At 41.9% G+C, this 22,287-nt stretch overlaps 1 protein-coding gene and 2 long non-coding RNA genes across 3 annotated transcripts in view; 2 read left to right on the forward strand and 1 right to left on the reverse strand.

Annotated features, from left to right (window-relative positions):
* The first annotated feature begins 950 nt into the window (after positions 1–950).
* Positions 951–2,198, forward strand: LOC138404463 (uncharacterized). The gene is made up of 2 exons (XR_011238391.1): positions 951–1,303; positions 1,649–2,198. It is a non-coding gene; the product is annotated as an uncharacterized lncRNA (long non-coding RNA).
* LOC138404464 (uncharacterized) overlaps positions 954–22,287 on the reverse strand; it is a 43,223-nt gene continuing 21,889 nt past the window's right edge. Inside the window, exons 2-3 of the long non-coding RNA XR_011238392.1 lie at positions 2,898–3,144; positions 954–1,928 (exon numbers count right to left, since the gene is read on the reverse strand). This is a non-coding gene — a long non-coding RNA (uncharacterized lncRNA). The remainder of the gene's footprint in view (positions 1,929–2,897; positions 3,145–22,287) is intronic.
* LOC117994926 (uncharacterized) lies at positions 3,240–15,821 on the forward strand. Its single transcript, XM_069508103.1, has 8 exons — positions 3,240–3,244; positions 3,493–3,569; positions 5,164–5,275; positions 5,932–6,058; positions 7,128–7,291; positions 7,945–8,066; positions 8,877–9,070; positions 13,974–15,821. The coding sequence occupies exons 1-8, from the start codon at positions 3,240–3,242 to the stop codon at positions 14,139–14,141; spliced, it is 969 nt and encodes a 322-aa protein (XP_069364204.1). The 3' UTR covers positions 14,142–15,821.

Genomic DNA, 22,287 nt, shown 5'->3' on the forward strand with positions numbered 1-22,287 from the left:
TACTAGAATTAGACCTGCCAATTTAAACTACTTTTGACTAAAGTCTGCAGTTACAATCGAATGTAGCCAAAAACGAAATACGAAGGCTCCTACTCCACGCAGTCTTGTCTGTTATATGCGCAGTGCTTTTGTTAACCGCAAAGTTTGCGAAGGGGGTCCTGTATAAAGCGAGACTACTGCAGGCCTAGCATGGGCCGGGAAATTTTCTCCCCGAGGAAAGGATAAAATTTTTATCCCCTCCGATAGTTATTTCCACTCTCCGAGCATGGGCACAGGGTTGGATATAATTATCCCCGGTGATAAGGCGGGGAAAGACTAGTCCTCGGTTAATGTCAAAGTGTTATTATTTTTTATCTGTGCTTTTGATTTTGCTCGTTTTCGTTACTCGTAACTCGTCTGTGGCTGCTTTTTATTTTAAAAGAGCTAGAAGCCGGAGCCGTAAAATAGTTTAAAAAACATTCACAGAAGATTATGCACGTAAGTATTGTTATTGTTTGTGTTTACCTAACCTAACTCCACTTTTGAATTATCCAAATTAAAAAATAATCGAATAGTTGAAATTCCTAGCTATCACAGTAAGTATCACAAAGACAATTTGTGTTAGTCAGTACACAAAATTGAAGTGATAATATATTGATATTGTTAGCGACAAAGAAATGCATAAATTGTTGTTTTATTTGCAGACATGGAAATATGTACTTGAAGAAGGGCACTGGCCACTGACTGACAAGTATGATGAGGCAGCTCGGGATGTAGGACCACCGGGAAATGTCTCAATAGTGCCGTCGGTCACATATATGAGCACATAAGTGTTCAATATTAATTATCACTGTTGGGCATAAATGCTCAACAGGAATTGGACCTGAAGACTCCATAATGGGCCAGCCAGAGAGATGCGTGTATTAATTTAGTTCTATTAAATGTGTGTCTTGTATAACAAACTCAAATAACTTTAGGTACCTACCTATTGGAATAGGTAAGTTAGGTACACATCTTATCAACATAAAATATTTTCATTATTGTTTGAGATGATGATAAAACTAACAGTTTAGCACACTGCACTGAGAAGAGTTCAATATCACTTAAAATTGGTTAAGCTGGTATGGTTTGAGCTATTAAACTAACCTAATTTCTTTATAAGCATGTCAAGCCAATGTTTTTTATCTTATGGCAGGAAATCTTTGAAGTGTCGGTGGTGGACTATGGTGAGACTGTCGTTTAACCCACTTTGTACACAGTGGGTACTTTATAAAACCAATAGCCCCGAGTAGTTTTCCTATAAATGCCAATAAATAAATAAAAAGTAAGTAGAGGATATGTACATTTTTGTAATTTGTAAATAGTTATGAATATAGGAAGTTATTCTATGGCAGTGTGGTTTGATTGAACATTAAACTTGTTACTTCCTTTTCTTAAGGATAATAGCACTACTTTTAGATCTGTTAAGTTAACATCAGAGATTTGTGTACATCCAAATAAGCATTGTTTTAATTGGTATTCCTAATATTATGCCTAAGAGTTTGTGTTTGTTACTCAATCACACAGAAAGAGTACTTAAAGCAAAATTATTTTTTGAAGAAACTTATTTTTTGTTATAGCAGCAATAGAAATAAGTACAAAATTTCAACTTTAACCTGTTACGTTTCAGGAGACAGACAGATGGAGAGCTGAGACTGTAATAGGGTCCCATTGGTACCCTACAGAACCCTAGTAGTAGTAGTAGATATAAGGATGGGTTTGCACAAGGTGGTTTTAGGTAATAGGTACTTAAAGAAATATATTTTAATGCAAATATGTATTTATTATTCCATCCCTTTTTCCCTTTTATTGTCGGGCAACAGTTAGCAGTCTGGTTTGATCCATAGATATGTGAGATTTCTTTATTTGTTACATTTTCTAGTCTGTCCTTTGGTTGTTCCATTGGAATTCTGAAACATACAATTTATACATTAATGATTTTCAATAATAATAAATTAAGAGTAAGAGGATATACTGAAATGGTCTATAAAGTATAATAGGCTAACATATTAACTCTTACAAAACACTTATGATGAACCATTATAATTTGTAAAGTGTTATTGTGTTTGTGTATCATTATGTATTTAACTATGATATAGGTGTGTATTTTAATTTAAGAATTGTTTTGTTAAATTAGACTCCTGCCTATTTTGTTCAAATAAATGATTTTATTATAATGAGTCATTGTGTTATTTTATATTTCCAATAATCCATACTAATATTATAAATGCGAAAGTGTGTCTGCCTGTCTGTCTGCTAGCTTTTCACAGCCCAACAGTCTAACCGATTTAGATGAAATTTAGTACCTACAGAGTTAGCTTACATCCCGAGGATGGACACCGGCTACTTTTTATTCTGGAAAATCAAATAGTTCTCACAGGATTTTCAAAACCTAAATCCACACAGATGAAGTCGCGGGCAATAGTCATCCCATGACCTTGACTTGTATCTCACTGGTAACTACCATCTGCCAAGAGTCTTATAGATGTGAGGACGTAGAATAAATAGATAATAGCCGCATGTAGGACCTATTTGTAGGTACCTACTACCTACCTAAGTAGGTACCTATTCGTTTGCACAAGATGGTTTTAGGTAATAGGTAAGTACTTAGGTACTTACTTTTATGAATCCATCCATCGAATTAATCGGCTTTAGTGCTTCATTAAGCTGCTCGCACAAGTACAGCACATAATATTTGTCCATCCGAAACAAGTGTCGGAACTCAGCGTCGGGAAATTCAAAGGGATTACTTCCATCACTAATTACGTGCTCATGTTATTTTCGTTCTAAATTCTCTATTTCAAACTAATAAAAAAGCGCGAGACATGTTTTTTGATCTTTTAATAATTGAGTTAAAGTTCTATGAGCATTATACCCACCTCAAATCTCGAGGATAAAATTATCCCTCTCAAATGTCAAAAAAGGACAGTTTATCTTCTTTTATTTGGCCCCATGCTATAGACGGTGGATAAATAGTCCCCCGAGTCCCCGTGAAATGTCAAACGGGGATAAACTTCTCCTCTCCCCTGTTGCCGTGCTCTGAGGGGTGGAGAAGTTAATGTTATCTCCTGTGCAGTGGATAAAATCGGGGGATATAATTTTTATCTTCGGCCCATGCTAGCCGTGCTGAGTGGAGCCGAAAAGGGAGGTGGCGAGCGAAGCGAGCCGGCGACATTCTTAACGAAATGTAGGTCGAATAAATGAAGCTGAATAAAGGGACAATGCAGCAAGTTCTGGCGTAGCCTATTTTAAAATCTTGGCTTTAATCATCATCACCATCACCTAAATAAAATAAAACATTGGCAACAAATGATTTTGCAAAAATGTACTTATCAAATATTTTTTATTAAATACTCTTGGTCAGAAGTGATTTTGACTAATACTTGGTTAAAATCACTTTAGCATAGAGACATGACTAGTCCCATATAAAGTAAATATTTTTTGAAAAAAAAAATATTTTTTTCCATTCTAAAGGGCCGCTCTGGTTACAGGCGCGGCCCAACGATCGTTCCAACGAAATTTTGAAAAGTTCATATCGTTCAAGGACCAAGGTAAATGTTTAAAATTACCCTCGAAAATATCAATAGGTTAAAAATATAATCATTATAGATAGTTTATTGTAGGTACTATAGAAAGATGCTGAGATGTAAAGCTATGTTAAAGTATTGTTGACTATATTCTTGATTAAAAAAAATAGCTTAGTAGCCTACATAATGTTATGAATAGATTGTATTTTTAACCGACTTCAAAAAAAGGAGGAGGTTCTCAATTCGTCGGAATCTTTTTTTTTAATTTAAAGTTTTGTATAATATGGGAAAATCCGGATTAGTTAGATATTTTGGTCACCCTACATCTTAGACACTACATACTTATTTTTATAACAGACTAGATGCTGCCCGCGACTTCATCCGCTTGGATTTAGGTTTTAAAAATCAGCCCCCCAATTGTGTAAGAATAACCATTTCATGGCTATCGCAATCGTCAAGAAATTCTGCCGTTTGATTGGTTGATTCGCTGTTTACATTTTTTCACAGCCAATCAAAGGGCAGAATTCTTGACGATTGCGATAGCCATGAAATGGTTATTCTTACACAATTGGGGGGCTGGTGGGAACTCTTTGATTTTCTGGGATGCAAGCTGCCTCTGTACTAAACGTCAAAATCGGTTAAACGAATGAGCACTAAAAAGCTAGCAGATAGACAGACACACTTTCTTATTTATAATATTAGTATGGACTAGCTTATGCCCTCAACTTCGTCCGCGTGGACTATACAAATTTAAAACGCCTATTTTACCCCCCTCAAGGGTTGAATTTTCAAAAATCCTTTCTTAGTCACAATATCTATCTCCATGCATTTCAGCCCGATCCGTCCAGTAGTTCGAGCTGTGCGTTGATAGATCAGTCAGTCACCTTTTCCTTTTATATATTTGGGAGATTATAGTATTAGTATGGCTACTAATACTAGTAATTTTTTCCGTACATAAAAGTCACCAATACACCCGCCGACTGCAGTCAGACTCACTTACAGGGCAATACGTGCAATTTATAATTTAAAACCGCGCGATTCCCTAGGAGAGATAATTAAGGAATTAGGTATTCTTACAGTAGCTTCCCAATATATTTACAATAATATAATTTTTGTACGACAAAACATTCACAGTTACAAAAAAATCAGTGATCTCCATGATAGGCAAACTAGAAACAAAAATAAGCTAGCTACTCCTGCGCTCCGCCTCTGGAAGGTGGGAAAGTCATTTGTGGGAATGAGTTTAATATTTTATAATAAAATTCCACAAGCAATTTTAGACTTGCCTTTACACAAGTTTAAAAATGTGTTAAAAGTATGCTCCTAAAAAAAGCATATTATACAGTCGCAGACTATGTAAACGATAAAAAAGCTTGGATTTGACGCGCTCCAGCAATGCACGGGGCTGCAATGGCTTGTATAGTACGGTATAATAACATTGTAAATTGAAAAATTAAAAAGAGCAACCGCCGAGTTTCTTGCTGGTTCTTCTCGGTAGGAACGGCATTCCGAACCAGTGTTAAATTAAAACTACCTGACTATTCATAAGTACTTGTAAAAAGTTTACATGAATAAAAAAACATTCTATTCTATTCTATTCTTAACGTTGTTGTTACAGTTGCGGATATAATCCGTACGGAGCACAACTACAGCTTCGAGCCCGTCAAGGAAACGCACGAGTCTGTGTCTAGGCTCAATGTCAGACAACTTGTTGACACTTTGGGATATCTGTAAGTATACTTATCATCATCATCATCATCATCATCTCAATAGGTTCTTGGACTATAGTAATAAAATGTGATGTTTTGTATAGCGGTAGTTTATAAGGCTACAATACATTATTAAAGAGATTAATTTAAAAAATTAAATTTTTTTGTTAACGTCACGCTGTACTGACGGCGGTTAATGACGTCACGAGGCGTAATCGAAAAATATTTTTAATTTTTTTTTAACATAAAAAATAGTTTCCCGCTGAAATTGTTAAATTTTTTATTAAAAAAAAATATCGTTTATGGATTGTGACGTGATTAATCACCTTCTGTGCAGCGTGAGGTTCATGTTAAAAATAAATGAAAATCGTGATTTTTTAAAATTATTCTTTTTAATAAAGTGAAAGTCAAAGTCAAATGATTTATTCAAAATAGGTAATAAATTACTCTTATTGATGGTCTGGTATGGTGTTAGATTTGTAAGATATAGTGGTGATAATTATTACGCAAACTTAAAACTAAAGCTACGAGGGTTCCAAACTAGCCCTAAATAATGAATCCTAGCCCCATAATCTACCGCTATACAAAACATCACATTTTATTACTACAGTCTCCAAGAACCTCTTTCCTTTCCTATTCAGGGGCTAATTTAACTTAATACCTGTATTCTTTCACAGGTCTCTGAAAAACCTTCAGAAGAAGCAGTTATGGGTGGTGAAAGTGGAAACGGACAAGGCGGAAGCCTCCATCACACAATCAGAGCAGGTCATTACCAAGATGACAGACCCCAAGCAGATTATCGAGGTATGTATTGATGGCTCAGATGAGTTTATGCTAGACTTGGTTGAGGTGCAAGAAGCTATTGCAGACTCAGTTGAAACGCTCGAGTCTATGCCAGACTCAGTTGAAACGCTCGAGTCTATGCCAGACTCAGTTGAAACGCTTGAGTTTTTGTAAAAAACAGATTAAGTAGTTAGGTGGTCAAAGTGAAAACTGACAAGGACAAGGAAGCTTCCATCACACAATCAGAGCAGGACATTACCAAGATGACAGACCCCAAGCAGATTATCGAGGTATGTATTGATGGCTCAGATGAGTTTATGCTAGACTTGGTTGAGGTGCAAGAAGCTATTGCAGACTCAGTTGAAACGCTCGAGTCTATGCCAGACTCAGTTGAAACGCTTGAGTTTTTGTAAAAAAAACAGATTAAGTAGTTAGGTGGTCAAAGTGAAAACTGACAAGGACAAGGAAGCTTCCATCACACAATCAGAGCAGGTCATTACCAAGATGACAGACCCCAAGCAGATTATCGAAATATGTATTGATGGCTCAGATGAGTTTATGCTAGACTTGGTTGAGGTGCAAGAAGCTATTGCAGACTCAGTTGGAATGCTTGAGTATATGCCAGACTCAGTTGAAACGCTCGAGTCTATGCCAGACTCAGTTGAAACGCTTGAGTTTATGTAAAAAAACAGATTAAGTAGTTAGGTGGTCAAAGTGAAAACTGACAAGGACAAGGAAGCTTCCATCACACAATCAGAGCAGGACATTACTAAGATGACCGACCCTAAGCAGATCATCGAGGTATGTACTAACAAAGTCAACTGAGCTTATGCCAGACTTAGTTGAGGCGCAAGAAGCTATGCCAGACTCAGTTGAAACGCTTGATTCTATGCTTGAAATTTCTTTATTTAGTCCAGATTGCAGAAAACTCCGTTAGTGCGAGTACTGTCTACGGTACATTGGTTCGGGACTACGTCATGAAATGTTATCGATTGAATAGCGCCATCTAGTTTCTACTGTGGCAACCCCCACAGAGGAAAAAGCTCTGAAATGACATCAACTGTAGCACCAGGTGTTTTCATTGTTGCAGATCGTCCCTCAAACGTCGACCTCTGAGGAGGTAGAGGGCGAACAGCAAAACGAGGTGCTGCACATTATGGAAGATGGCAGCATTGCTGACAACTTCATATACGAGATCGCTGAGGAGCAGGAGATCACTATGGAGGAGGTGAAGGAGATACCGGCTGAGAACAGGTATGCTATCATCATCATAAACCGATACATGTCCACTGCTGGACATAGGGTTCTTGTAGGGCCTTCCACACGCCACGGTCGTGCGCCATCTAGGGGTTCCCGCAGGCTTCTTTGGTATTATCTGTGCCCCTAGGGTCTTCCAACGCTGCGCTTTCTGGTGCGAGGTCGCCATTCTAGCCCCTTGGAACCGCGACATCTATTGGTTTTTAAACTATGTGCCCCGGCGCTATGGGACACCTACATCTTTCGGGGTTTTTTGAACTATGTGCTGGGCTTCCCATTGGCACTTCAGCTTCGCAGCCCGTTGAACTATGTCGGTTACTCTGATTCTCCTACGTTTGTTTTTGGCTTGTTTTGTCATATTTCAAAAGAATAAGACAGCATTTTCCATGAAAGCTCTCACCCGGCTTGATTTCTTCCCACATTTTGAACAATTAATTGTCATATTTCAATAAATTAACACAAAACTTGAATCACTCTATCTATAAATGAAAACCGCATTAAAATCCGTTGCGTAATAGTATAAAAGATCTAAGCCAACATAAAGACAGACAGCGGGAAGCAATTTTATAACTTAGCTGGAACGTTTTTCAAGTTAGTCTCGCGCTCGCTGCGCTCATGTGTCCACGATTCTAATAACATTTTGTTCACAGGTCGTGGACAGTGAACATAATACCCGAGGAAGCGAAGCCTAAATATGCGTACATCAAGCACTGCAACACGGGCAAGAAGAAACGACACTTCACCTCCGAGATGAACGCGATCACCCTACAAGGTAATATTCATCATACTATGTACACAGGGAAAAAACGAAGACAGCTGATAGTACTGATGACTAAAGAAGAAAAGATATCCCAAAAAAAAACGGGCCAAGTGCGAATCAAACTCGCGCACTGAGGGTTCCGTAGTACAATCGTATTTTATCGACATTTTGCAACGATAAATCAAAAAATAATTACTAGATCTCGTTCAAACCAATTTTCGGTGGAAGTTTCCATGGTAATGTACATCATATATTTTTTTTAAGTTTTATCACTCTTATTTTAGAAGTTACAGGGGGGAGGGGGGGGGGGTTGGGGGTGGACATATTTTACCACTTTGGAAGTGTCTCTCGCGCAAACTATTCAGTTCAGAAAAAAATTATATTAGATACCTCAATATCATTTTTGAAGACCTATCCATAGATCTATCCACACGTATGGGTTTGATGAAAAAAAAATTTTTGAGTTTCAGTTCTAAGTATGGGGGAACCCCAAAATTTATTGTTATTTTTTCTATTTTTTGTGTAAAAATCCACAGAATACATCTTCTTACCAAGTTTCAACAGTATAGCTCTTATAGTTTCGGAAAAAAGTGGCTGTCACATACACACGGACAGACAGACAGACATGACGAATCTATAAGGGTTCCGTTTTTTGCCATTTGGCTACGGAACCTTAAAAACGTGAAAATAAAATTTAAAACTCTGTATTTTTTAAAAGTTCGCAATGTATCTATACTATTAAATGCAAAAGAGTGTATGTCTGTCTGTCTGTCTGTATGTTGGCCTTTCACTTTCATAATAATAAAATAAAAAAATCTCCAGGTGACTTTGAAAACTACTACATCCTTCCGGACGTGGATCCATCGGTCGGTGTAGAAATTACCACCAGCTACGAAGGAGAAAACTATATAGTGGAGGAGTACCCCCACTTGGTGCTGGAAGAGCGGCCCAGGAAGCGTGGACGAGAGTCGGACCCTACCAAGCGTAGGAAGAAGAAGAACCAGGCCTCGTCCTCTGTGCGGGAACAGGTCAGTCAGTCAGTTAGTTATGATGACACAATCACACTTGGTACTTAGTGGAGGGGTACCCCCACTTGGGGTTGGAAGAGCGGCCCAGGAAGCGTGGACGAGAGTCGGACCCTACCAAGCGCAGGAAGAAGAAGAACCAGGCCTCACCCTCTGTGCGGGAACAGGTCAGTCAGTCAGTTAGTTATGATGACACAATCACACTTGGTACTTAGTGGAGGGGTACCCCCACTTGGTGCTGGAAGAGCGGCCCAGGAAGCGTGGACGAGAGTCGGACCCTACCAAGCGTAGGAAGAAGAAGAACCAGGCCTCGCCCTCTGTGCGGGAACAGGTCAGTTAGTCAGTTAGTTATGATGACACAATCACACTTGGTACTTAGTGGAGGAGTACCCCCACTTGGTGCTGGAAGAGCGGCCCAGGAAGCGTGGACGAGAGTCGGACCCTACCAAGCGCAGGAAGAAGAAGAACCAGGCCTCACCCTCTGTGCGGGAACAGGTCAGTCAGTCAGTTAGTTATGATGACACAATCACACTTGGTACTTAGTGGAGGAGTACCCCCACTTGGTGCTGGAAGAGCGGCCCAGGAAGCGTGGACGAGAGTCGGACCCTACCAAGCGTAGGAAGAAGAAGAACCAGGCCTCGCCCTCTGTGCGGGAACAGGTCAGTTAGTCAGTTAGTTATGATGACACAATCACACTTGGTACTTAGTGGAGGAGTACCCCCACTTGGTGCTGGAAGAGCGGCCCAGGAAGCGTGGACGAGAGTCGGACCCTACCAAGCGTAGGAAGAAGAAGAACCAGGCCTCGTCCTCTGTGCGGGAACAGGTCAGTCAGTCAGTTAGTTATGATGACACAATCACACTTGGTACTTAGTGGAGGGGTACCCCCACTTGGGGTTGGAAGAGCGGCCCAGGAAGCGTGGCCGAGAGTCGGACCCTACCAAGCGCAGAAAGAAGAAGAACCAGGCCTCACCCTCTGTGCGGGAACAGGTCAGTCAGTCAGTTAGTTATGATGACACAATCACACTTGGTACTTAGTGGAGGGGTACCCCCACTTGGTGCTGGAAGAGCGGCCCAGGAAGCGTGGACGAGAGTCGGACCCTACCAAGCGTAGGAAGAAGAAGAACCAGGCCTCGCCCTCTGTGCGGGAACAGGTCAGTTAGTCAGTTAGTTATGATGACACAATCACACTTGGTACTTAGTGGAGGAGTACCCCCACTTGGTGCTGGAAGAGCGGCCCAGGAAGCGTGGACGAGAGTCGGACCCTACCAAGCGCAGGAAGAAGAAGAACCAGGCCTCACCCTCTGTGCGGGAACAGGTCAGTCAGTCAGTTAGTTATGATGACACAATCACACTTGGTACTTAGTGGAGGAGTACCCCCACTTGGTGCTGGAAGAGCGGCCCAGGAAGCGTGGACGAGAGTCGGACCCTACCAAGCGTAGGAAGAAGAAGAACCAGGCCTCGCCCTCTGTGCGGGAACAGGTCAGTTAGTCAGTTAGTTATGATGACACAATCACACTTGGTACTTAGTGGAGGAGTACCCCCACTTGGTGCTGGAAGAGCGGCCCAGGAAGCGTGGACGAGAGTCGGACCCTACCAAGCGCAGGAAGAAGAAGAACCAGGCCTCGCCCTCTGTGCGGGAACAGGTCAGTCAGTCAGTTAGTTATGATGACACAATCACACTTGGTACTTAGTGGAGGGGTACCCCCACTTGGTGCTGGAAGAGCGGCCCAGGAAGCGTGGACGAGAGTCGGACCCTACCAAGCGCAGGAAGAAGAAGAACCAGGCCTCACCCTCTGTGCGGGAACAGGTCAGTCAGTCAGTTAGTTATGATGACACAATCACACTTGGTACTTAGTGGAGGGGTACCCCCACTTGGGGTTGGAAGAGCGGCCCAGGAAACGTGGACGAGAGTCGGACCCTACCAATTAGTTATGATGACACAATCACACTTGGTACTTAGTGGAGGAGTACCCCCACTTGGTGCTGGAAGAGCGGCCCAGGAAGCGTGGACGAGAGTCGGACCCTACCAAGCGCAGGACGAAGAAGAACCAGGCCTCACCCTCTGTGCGGGAACAGGTCAGTCAGTCAGTTAGTTATGATGACACAATCACACTTGGTACTTAGTGGAGGAGTACCCCCACTTGGTGCTGGAAGAGCGGCCCAGGAAGCGTGGACGAGAGTCGGACCCTACCAAGCGTAGGAAGAAGAAGAACCAGGCCTCGCCCTCTGTGCGGGAACAGGTCAGTTAGTCAGTTAGTTATGATGACACAATCACACTTGGTACTTAGTGGAGGAGTACCCCCACTTGGTGCTGGAAGAGCGGCCCAGGAAGCGTGGACGAGAGTCGGACCCTACCAAGCGTAGGAAGAAGAAGAACCAGGCCTCGTCCTCTGTGCGGGAACAGGTCAGTCAGTCAGTTAGTTATGATGACACAATCACACTTGGTACTTAGTGGAGGGGTACCCCCACTTGGGGTTGGAAGAGCGGCCCAGGAAGCGTGGACGAGAGTCGGACCCTACCAAGCGCAGGAAGAAGAAGAACCAGGCCTCACCCTCTGTGCGGGAACAGGTCAGTCAGTCAGTTAGTTATGATGACACAATCACACTTGGTACTTAGTGGAGGGGTACCCCCACTTGGTGCTGGAAGAGCGGCCCAGGAAGCGTGGACGAGAGTCGGACCCTACCAAGCGTAGGAAGAAGAAGAACCAGGCCTCGCCCTCTGTGCGGGAACAGGTCAGTTAGTCAGTTAGTTATGATGACACAATCACACTTGGTACTTAGTGGAGGAGTACCCCCACTTGGTGCTGGAAGAGCGGCCCAGGAAGCGTGGACGAGAGTCGGACCCTACCAAGCGCAGGAAGAAGAAGAACCAGGCCTCACCCTCTGTGCGGGAACAGGTCAGTCAGTCAGTTAGTTATGATGACACAATCACACTTGGTACTTAGTGGAGGAGTACCCCCACTTGGTGCTGGAAGAGCGGCCCAGGAAGCGTGGACGAGAGTCGGACCCTACCAAGCGTAGGAAGAAGAAGAACCAGGCCTCGCCCTCTGTGCGGGAACAGGTCAGTTAGTCAGTTAGTTATGATGACACAATCACACTTGGTACTTAGTGGAGGAGTACCCCCACTTGGTGCTGGAAGAGCGGCCCAGGAAGCGTGGACGAGAGTCGGACCCTACCAAGCGCAGGAAGAAGAAGAACCAGGCCTCGCCCTCTGTGCGGGAACAGGTCAGTCAGTCAGTTAGTTATGATGACACAATCACACTTGGTACTTAGTGGAGGGGTACCCCCACTTGGTGCTGGAAGAGCGGCCCAGGAAGCGTGGACGAGAGTCGGACCCTACCAAGCGCAGGAAGAAGAAGAACCAGGCCTCGCCCTCTGTGCGGGAACAGGTCAGTCAGTCAGTTAGTTATGATGACACAATCACACTTGGTACTTAGTGGAGGAGTACCCCCACTTGGTGCTGGAAGAGCGGCCCAGGAAGCGTGGACGAGAGTCGGACCCTACCAAGCGCAGGAAGAAGAAGAACCAGGCCTCGCCCTCTGTGCGGGAACAGGTCAGTCAGTCAGTTAGTTATGATGACACAATCACACTTGGTACTTAGTGGAGGAGTACCCCCACTTGGTGCTGGAAGAGCGGCCCAGGAAGCGTGGACGAGAGTCGGACCCTACCAAGCGTAGGAAGAAGAAGAACCAGGCCTCGCCCTCTGTGCGGGAACAGGTCAGTCAGGCAGTTAGTTATGATGACACAATCACACTTGGTACTTAGTGGAGGAGTACCCCCACTTGGTGCTGGAAGAGCGGCCCAGGAAGCGTGGACGAGAGTCGGACCCTACCAAGCGCAGGAAGAAGAAGAACCAGGCCTCGCCCTCTGTGCGGGAACAGGTCAGTCAGTCAGTTAGTTATGATGACACAATCACACTTGGTACTTAGTGGAGGGGTACCCCCACTTGGGGTTGGAAGAGCGGCCCAGGAAGCGTGGACGAGAGTCGGACCCTACCAAGCGCAGGAAGAAGAAGAACCAGGCCTCGCCCTCTGTGCGGGAACAGGTCAGTCAGTCAGTTAGTTATGATGACACAATCACACTTGGTACTTAGTGGAGGAGTACCCCCACTTGGTGCTGGAAGAGCGGCCCAGGAAGCGTGGACGAGAGTCGGACCCTACCAAGCGTAGGAAGAAGAAGAACCAGGCCTCGCCCTCTGTGCGGGAACAGGTCAGTCAGGCAGTTAGTTATGATGACACAATCACACTTGGTACTTAGTGGAGGAGTACCCCCACTTGGTGCTGGAAGAGCGGCCCAGGAAGCGTGGACGAGAGTCGGACCCTACCAAGCGCAGGAAGAAGAAGAACCAGGCCTCGCCCTCTGTGCGGGAACAGGTCAGTTAGTCAGTTAGTTATGATGACACAATCACACTTGGTACTTAGTGGAGGAGTACCCCCACTTGGTGCTGGAAGAGCGGCCCAGGAAGCGTGGACGAGAGTCGGACCCTACCAAGCGCAGGAAGAAGAAGAACCAGGCCTCACCCTCTGTGCGGGCACAGGTCAGTCAGTCAGTTAGTTATGATGACACAATCACACTTGGTACTTAGTGGAGGGGTACCCCCACTTGGGGTTGGAAGAGCGGCCCAGGAAACGTGGACGAGAGTCGGACCCTACCAAGCGCAGGAAGAAGAAGAACCAGGCCTCACCCTCTGTGCGGGAACAGGTCAGTCAGTCAGTTAGTTATGATGACACAATCACACTTGGTACTTAGTGGAGGGGTACCCCCACTTGGGGTTGGAAGAGCGGCCCAGGAAACGTGGACGAGAGTCGGACCCTACCAATTAGTTATGATGACACAATCACACTTGGTACATCTGTAGTAAAGATCATTTACTATTTTTTTTCTTGTTTTCATAGGTCAAAGCGTTGAAAACATCCATAAAGACAGAGATAGACACGTCGGAGGACTGGCTCATCGACAACAGCGTGTACGAGCAAGCCCCGGAGGAGGACTACGACGACAAGAAGGCTACGCGGGTGAGGCGGAGAAACGACAAATATCTGGGCCTAGACTTTGTCACTTAGTGCCTATAGTTTTTCTAGTTAGAGTGTATCCCGGCTTAATAAAAATGATATTAAAAAAAATTAGATAAGACTCAATTGAGTTTCTTGAAGACTCATTTGAGTCCCCTTCTTGGCCTCCCCTCTTCCATCCTTCCATATATTATGACTCAGTTGAGTCTCTTGCACCCCCTGTCACCCCCATTTAGAAGACCCGGTCAAGTACCGCTCGCCTCTATTAAAGATTTCAGTTAAGTTGAGTTACTTGAATCCAACCCGGTTATAAGAGCGAGTTGCAAGACAGAAAGACAAAGATAGACATAAGAGTGTTACAGACAGAGACAGACATAAGACCGAGTTAAACATAAAGACAGACAGACACGAAGGACTGGGTAATCGACAACAGGAAGTACGAGCAAGCCGACATATTATTACCATAAGACTTCTAGTTAGTATGTATTTGATATAAAAGGGTTTTTTTTTCGATAAGACTATTGAGGACTCATTTGAGTCCCCCTGGATATTTCAGTTACTTTTAGAGTCGAACTCCTGTCCTCACATGTAGTAAGACTCGGTTGAGTCTCTTAAACCCCACCCTCCCCTCTCTTATTTTTTTTGTAACTTTTAGTTAGTGCTTATCTATCTGGATTAATGAAAATAATGTAAAAATAATTGTGTAGGTTTAGACTCAGTTGAGTCCTTAAGAGACTACGGAATCTATTTAAGTCTTCCCTGATATTGGAGTTACTTTGGACTAAAAAGTAAAACTTCCAAAATTCGTGAAACGCACGTCCACTGTTAGTTTTAAGTTTGCTAACCATTTTGATTTAACTAAAAAAACTACGTCAAATGTGTACGACGTCACATCTGTGCTATTCATACAAGCTCCCTTACTAAGCAACCGTTTTGACATTTGGTAAAAATTCGCTGTGTTTTTAATACATATCAAAAATAAGGAATATGCATGTGGTTAAAATTTACTTGCTTTTTTTCCTCCCCGAATCTTTATTGTCCTGACATTTTTTTTATTTAGTTCATTTTTAATTGCATAAACTATTGATTAAAACGTACAAAATAAGCGAACGAAATTTACATTTGCGAAACGCGTCACCATTGGTCGAAACGGAACGTGACGTCACGATTCACGTTTTAATTTTTTTTTCTATAGTAATACTGTCGTCAATCGTGACGTCATTCAAAGCCCGCGTAAAATGGCGGCGTTTGGAGAGATCAAAATTTTTTGAGCATTTCAAATTGGTAATATTTATATGTTTTACTATGTTATAACAATGTAAAAAGTGAATTAAAATTTTAAAAATAAAATTATTAAATCTCTACATAGTATAAAATATAGTCGCTTCTCGCTGTCTGTATGTATGAACGCGTAGATCTTTTAAACTACGCAACGGATTTTAATGCGGTTTTCACCAATAGATAGAGTGATTCAAGAGGAAGGTTCTTATATAGTTTAATATTGGTTTGTGTTAATTTATTGAAGTATGACGATATTTGAATAAAATGTCGTAAGAAATCAAGCATCCATCGAAAGTTAACAAATATTATAAGAAAAAAGTAGGATAATGGGGCTAATTCTCTTGTACACAATCTCTAAATTAAACTAAAAAGACACGTCTAAATCTATTGCTATCCCTTTCATAATGTTGCTTGCGGAAAAGGATAGCACTAAATTTAGATCTGTTAATTTAGTTTGGTTTAGAGATTGTGTACAAACAAGAGAATCGGCCCCATTATCACCCAACTACATTAGTATCTACATTGGACTCATGCGAAACCGGGGCGGGTCGCTAGTATACTAAAAATTTGGAAAACAAAAGGGGAGCCGTTTTGTGCCAGACTTATGAAAAAAAAGCTGATGCCAGCGACTTCGTCCGCGTTGAATTAGGTTTTTCAAAAATCCCGTGGGAACTCTTTGATTTTCCGGGACAAAAAGTAGCCTATATCACTCTCCAGGTCTTTAACTATATCCACGCAAAAAGCGCGACGTGATTGAAGGATAAACCAACAAACAAATAAACAAACACACTTTCGCATTTATAATAGGGGTAGTGATTACATGCATATTCCCTATTGCAGAAGCGGCGCGGGCGCAGGGGCCGGCCGGCGCTGGCGGCGACGCTATGACGCTAGCGGCTGCGAGCTGAACTTTTGATATGTATTAGAAAGTTTCATAATATATTCTAACTTTAGTTCGTATTCTGTGTAGGTGCTTACATACATAATCATCATGAAAAACACTTTCTTTTTACACTACATGCGGGATTATTCGCTAACGCAGTGTCTAAAGGTATGATTCCGAACTACGCTGCACGCAGCAGCGCTGCCGCATCAGTGCTGTCGTGGCACTACTGGTCCCCATACAATCTCTATAAGCTTATATGAGACTAGCTGATCCCCGCGGCTTCGCCCGCGTAGATTTAGGTTTTTAAAGATCCCATATAGCCTATGTCACTCAGGAATAATGTAGCTTTCTACTGGTGAAAGAATTTTTAAAATCGGTTCAGTAGTTCTAAAGATTACCCCCTACAAACAAACTTAACGACATTACCTCTTTATATAATAACAACGGGCCGTGCAGCAGAAATCGTAATATTTTAATTTCGCCATAACTTCAAAACCAAACGTCCAATTTTAATCATTCAAAGACCAAATATTATCTCCATAAACTGTTCTTAGTGATGAAATCATTTATTTTGATAAGGATTAATAGCATGAGTAAAATAAACGCGTTTAAATGTAGTCCAAAAAAAATTCAAGATTTTTAAATAAAAAAATGGTTGCTGTGCCTCACTCGACATAGATGGGTATAGTGTGTCGCGGACTTTTTTGTAGATATTTATAAGATCTACAATTAATTAGAACATTTTATGGTTCTATCTTTTATAGTTTAGGCAGCGTACGCAAAATAAGTAACTTTTCTGGTTGATTTTTTACACCTTGTGTCCGAAAAACCCAAATATCTTACGGAACCCTATTTTTTTCCAAAATAAAATATAGCCTATGTTACTCGTGGATAATGTAGCTTTCGAATGGTGAAAGAATTTTTAAAATCGGTCCAGTAGTTTTTGAGCCTATTCAGTACAAACAAACAAACAAACAAACAAAGTTTTCCTCTTTATAATATAAGCTTAAAGCTTATAAGCTTATATGAGATTACATTCCGAGCTAGGCAGCAATGTTCCGCTACATTGCAGCCTAGCTTGGAATGTAATCCATACTAATATTATAAATGCGAAAGTGTGTCTGTCTGTCTGCTAGCTTTTCACGGCTCAACGGTTTAACCGATTTTGATGAAATTTGGTACAGAGGTAGCTTACATCCCGGGGAAGGACATAGGCTACATTTTATCCCGGAAAATCAAAGTTCCTACGGGATTTTTAGAAACCTAAATCCACGCGGACGAAGTCGCGGGCATCATCTAGTGTCATATAAGCTTATAGAGATTGTATGGGGACCAGTAGTACCGCGACAGCACTGTGACAGCTGGTGACAGCACTGTTGCGGCAGCGCTGCTGCGTGCAGCGTGGTTCGGAATCATACCTTAACACTGAATGACAGACACCGACCTCATTTGACATTGGTTGGTTCTATTGAAACGTCAAATAACTTTATGGAATCGATAAACGGCGCTCATTGGTCAGTTAAGTTTAAACGGAGTTTATCTTGCATTGCGTTGTTCAGAAACGCACTGTCTCGAGTTATCGGACCAAAAGCGCTATTGAATAGATAAACCGTCGATAAAAGTACCTCAGAAACCGGGCATGAGTGATATTAAAATACAGTAGAAACTCGATTATCCGGCCCTCGGTTATACGGATTCGCGATTATCCGGACTACCAACCGAAAATGGTTCGGCCACGTGCGAGTTAGACTCGCGCACCGAGGGTTCCATACTCGGGTATTTTTTCCGCCATTTTGTACGATAAATCAAAAACTATTATGCATAAAAATCTGTTTTAGAATGTACAGGCAAAGTCCTTTCATAATATGATATCACACTTGGTATAGTTATCTTACTTTGAAAATTGAAAATACTATTATGGTGAACTACATAATATGCACAAAAGCCTCTTTTCTTCATTTTTTTTTTTAATTTTTTTATTCAGATACAGGTTAGCCCTTGACTGCAATCTCACCTGGTGGTAAGTGACGATGCAGTCTAAGATGGTAGCGGGCTAACCTGGAAGGGGTATAGCAGTTTTTAATAAGCCCATACCCCTTTGGTTTCTACACGGCATCGTACCGGAACACTAAATCGCTTGGCGGTACGGCTTTGCCGGTAGGGTGGTAACTAGCCACGGCCGAAGCCTCACACCAGACCAGACCAAAAATTTAGAAATTATAAAATTCCAAATCCCTGCCAGGAATCGAACCCGGGACCTCCCACTAATAAGACCACAGCGCTCACCACTGCGCCAGGGAGGTCGTCATACCTCATACATTCGATTATCCGGATTTTCGATTATCCGAATCCCTAACGACAACAATAGGCTACTTGACTCATATCTAATTTCGTCCAATAAATGATTATTTATTATAGTATTTTGCTTAAGACAACGAAATATATCAATAACAATTTTTAAAAACGCAGGATGGATATATAAAACCAATTTTAAAAAATACAGTTTTTATTTTTATTTGAAACGCAGAAAACGCTGTCAGCCATGATGTGATGTCATTAAATATGTAAACAAAGAAATGTCATCCCTATGTCACGCGGGGACTAACGTAGTATCGATATATATAAAATTTAAAGTCCTGACTAACTTATATATCAACGCACAGCCTAAACATCTAAACAGCTGGTCCTAGATACATGAAATTTGGTGGTCAGTCATGTTTATTAAACTTTGGGAGGTTATGCTGTTGTTTACAAATGCATGACGGCAGAGCACAGATAATCTATGGGCCAAACATGGCCGACAGTGTTTTCACCTGTCTAAGAAAAAAATATTTTTAAATTAAAGTTTTACGGTTTTTAGGGCGCAAAAAATATAGTGTTAATTTTCTTGATCTAATAGGACAAATATTAACCATTTAAGACCAACTTAAAAAAAGTGTCAACTAGCCTATTAGTCCGGTTAATCGAGTTTCCACTGTAATATACGTAGAAAAACTTCAATGGATAAACAATAAATGTCAAATGAGTTCGGTGGTTATCATTCGGTGTTAGACACTGAGTTAACGAATCAGCTAGATGGTGCTCGCGACTTTGTGGATTTAGGTTTTTAATAATCCCGCAGGAACTTTATTTTAGCGTTTGAACTATCGTGAGAGATTTCCATTATACATGTATGATAACCCGGCTTTACTCACGTATTTAGTCGATGCTAGCCCGACTAGTTTCGAACCCATCCGGGGTCCTTTTTCACAACCGCTGAAATTTGGCACAGAAATACCATCATATGAGATGACATAGGATCCTTTTATCCTCATAAACGGGATTATAAGCTGTGATAGCCTAGTGGTTAGGACGTCCGCCTTCTAATCGGAGGTCGGGGGTTCGATCCCGGACACGCACCTCTAACTTTTCGCTTTTCAAATGTCACTTGCTTTAAAGGTGAAGGAAAATATCGCGAGGAAACCTGCATGTCTGAGAGTTGTCCATAATGTTCTCAAAGGTGTGTGAAGTCTACCAATCCGCACATGGCCAGCGTGGTAGACTATTGCCAAACCCTTCTCACTCTGAGAGGAAACCCGTGCTCTGTAGTGAGCCGGCGATGGGTTGGTCGTGATGAAACGGGATTACTAAAACTCTTTAGTCGAAGACGAAGTCGCGACTATCAACTAGTTTTTATGTCATAATACATCCTATTTTTGCCGATTTTAGTTAGATCAATAAAATCTGTCGTATACGGAAAATAAAAATTTTGGCAAAATCCATTTTTATTTACATGACGTCACATAAGTTGGAACTCCTAGTCTTACGTGTGACGTCATCAATGTATATAACTCGTGCCAATAAAATAATGTCAAAATGGCGACGTTAATCATTCCCTCTCACTCACGCGCTAAACCTATGTATAGTGCGCGAGTGAGAGGGAATGATTTCGATTCTTTCCTGTATTGAAATTGTGGCTTTAATAATTCTCTCACGCTAAAAGTGCGCGAGTGAGACCGAATGATTTCGATTCATTTCTGTTAAAATGAAGGCAATAATTCTCTCTCACTCACGCGCTAAACCTGTGTATAGTGCGCGAGTGAGTGGGAATGATTTCGATTCTATCCTTTATTGAAATTGTGGCTTTAATAATTCTCTCTCACTCACGCTAAAAGTGCGCGAGTGAGACAGAATGATTTCGATTCATTTCTGTTAAAATCAAGGCTTTAATAATTCTCTCTCAGTCACACGCTAAAACCTGTGTATAATTTGCGAGTGAGAGGGAATGATTTTGATTCATTTCTTTATTGAAATTGTGACTTTAAAATTATCTTACTCACTTACACACTAAAGTACAGTGTGCCAGTGAGAAGGAATGTTTAGGGTCGGTTTATATATTGGCATGAGTTAGAAGTCCCTATGGATATATATTTTAGTGTGAACCATGCCTTAGTTTGTAGTATAAGTACTATATTTTCATTGTTATATTTTATTAAGTCACCCATACTTAGACCTTTGCTAGTAAAAAAATACGCACCCCTTGTACTTGTTGATTTATTCAATCTATTAGAAACAACAAATCGACTGCGACAGACAGACGGACGAACGGAGAAATTCGCGCTATAAGGGTTCAATTTTTACCATTTAGGTACGGAACCCTAAAAATTGTCAGTCAGTGCGGATTGCCGACAGAAGTGAAAACTTACGACTAGGTTTTTAAATAAATTATTGTGATATCAAAAATTAAAATTTCGTAATTTGTAAATTAAAACCATTATAGGTCCTGGCAGTTAAATAGTCGCGTCTGACCGTGCGAGTGCGAGATCGCGCAAATATTGTTCCACGCGCTCGTGAACTGTGTACGAATGTAGCACTCACACTAATGCAGATGGTGAACGCGGCGTGCGGGCTGGTGTGATCCACTGACGCCAAAAAAATGCTATTGCGACGCGTCTTGTAGTTAACTTCAAGAACGACTATTTAATTAGCGCGGAGTTATACCATTACAGTACGGGGCAGAAAGTAATGTACATCGGCCTTTAGAATTACATTTCGGCTTTGTAGAGCGTTGTCTCTGTCACTCATACCTATATGACGTTTTGTCGGTATCAACGACAGAGACAATGCTCTACAAATCTGCTATCTCCTTCTAAAGCTCGATACTGCACCATTAGTTTAGTTTTTGCATCTATCGGCACTCCGAGCACTATTAACATGCATGTCGGTGACGCGACCTTGAAGTTTTCACCCACCACAAGATCGCACAACGCGTCTTAAGAATTTTTATTACTACTTGGTGTGTAAAGTTTTATCAGTAAAGGCCTAACATTACTTTTAAATATCAATATAAATAAATACATAATAAATAAATAAATAAATAAATAAAAGAAATTGTTTAATTGTATAAAATTGTGGGTAGTTTATAATTTTATGAGCAACACTGAAGCGGCTGGACTGATTACGTTGATTATCATGTGAAACGATAGATCAATGTTCAGGATGAATTTGTTTGTTATTTTAATGCCCATCAACTATTACTGGTAAATAAATGTTTAAAAATAATTTCGTGTTTTTTTCCGTTTTAGGGTTCCGTACCCTCAAATAGCCTTAATTAGCGGGCGATGGAGAGAACTATGTGCGGAGTTTCTCTACGTTATCAAATCAGACATGAGGAGATCCGTAGGAGAACTAGAGTAACCGACATAGCTCAACGGGTTGCGAAGCTGAAGTGGCAAAGGGCAGGGCACATAGTTCGTACAACCGATACACGTTGGGGTTCAAGGTGCTGGAATGGCGACCTCGCACCTGAAGACGCAGCATTGGAAGACCCTCCACTAGGTGGACGGACGACATCAGACGAGTTGCAGGGAGCCGCTGGATGGCGGCGGCGCAAGACCGTGACGTGTGGAAGTCCCTACAAGAGACCTATGTCCAGATGTGGACGTCTATCGGTGCATGATAATGAGCCTCAATAGCTCAACGGTTAAGGACTGGACTGATTTAGGAAAGGTCGGCGGTTCAAATCCCACCTGTTGCACTATTTAATTGTCG

The sequence above is a fragment of the Maniola hyperantus genome, chromosome 28 (assembly GCF_902806685.2).
Source record: "Maniola hyperantus chromosome 28, iAphHyp1.2, whole genome shotgun sequence".
NCBI lineage: Eukaryota > Metazoa > Arthropoda > Insecta > Lepidoptera > Nymphalidae > Maniola > Maniola hyperantus.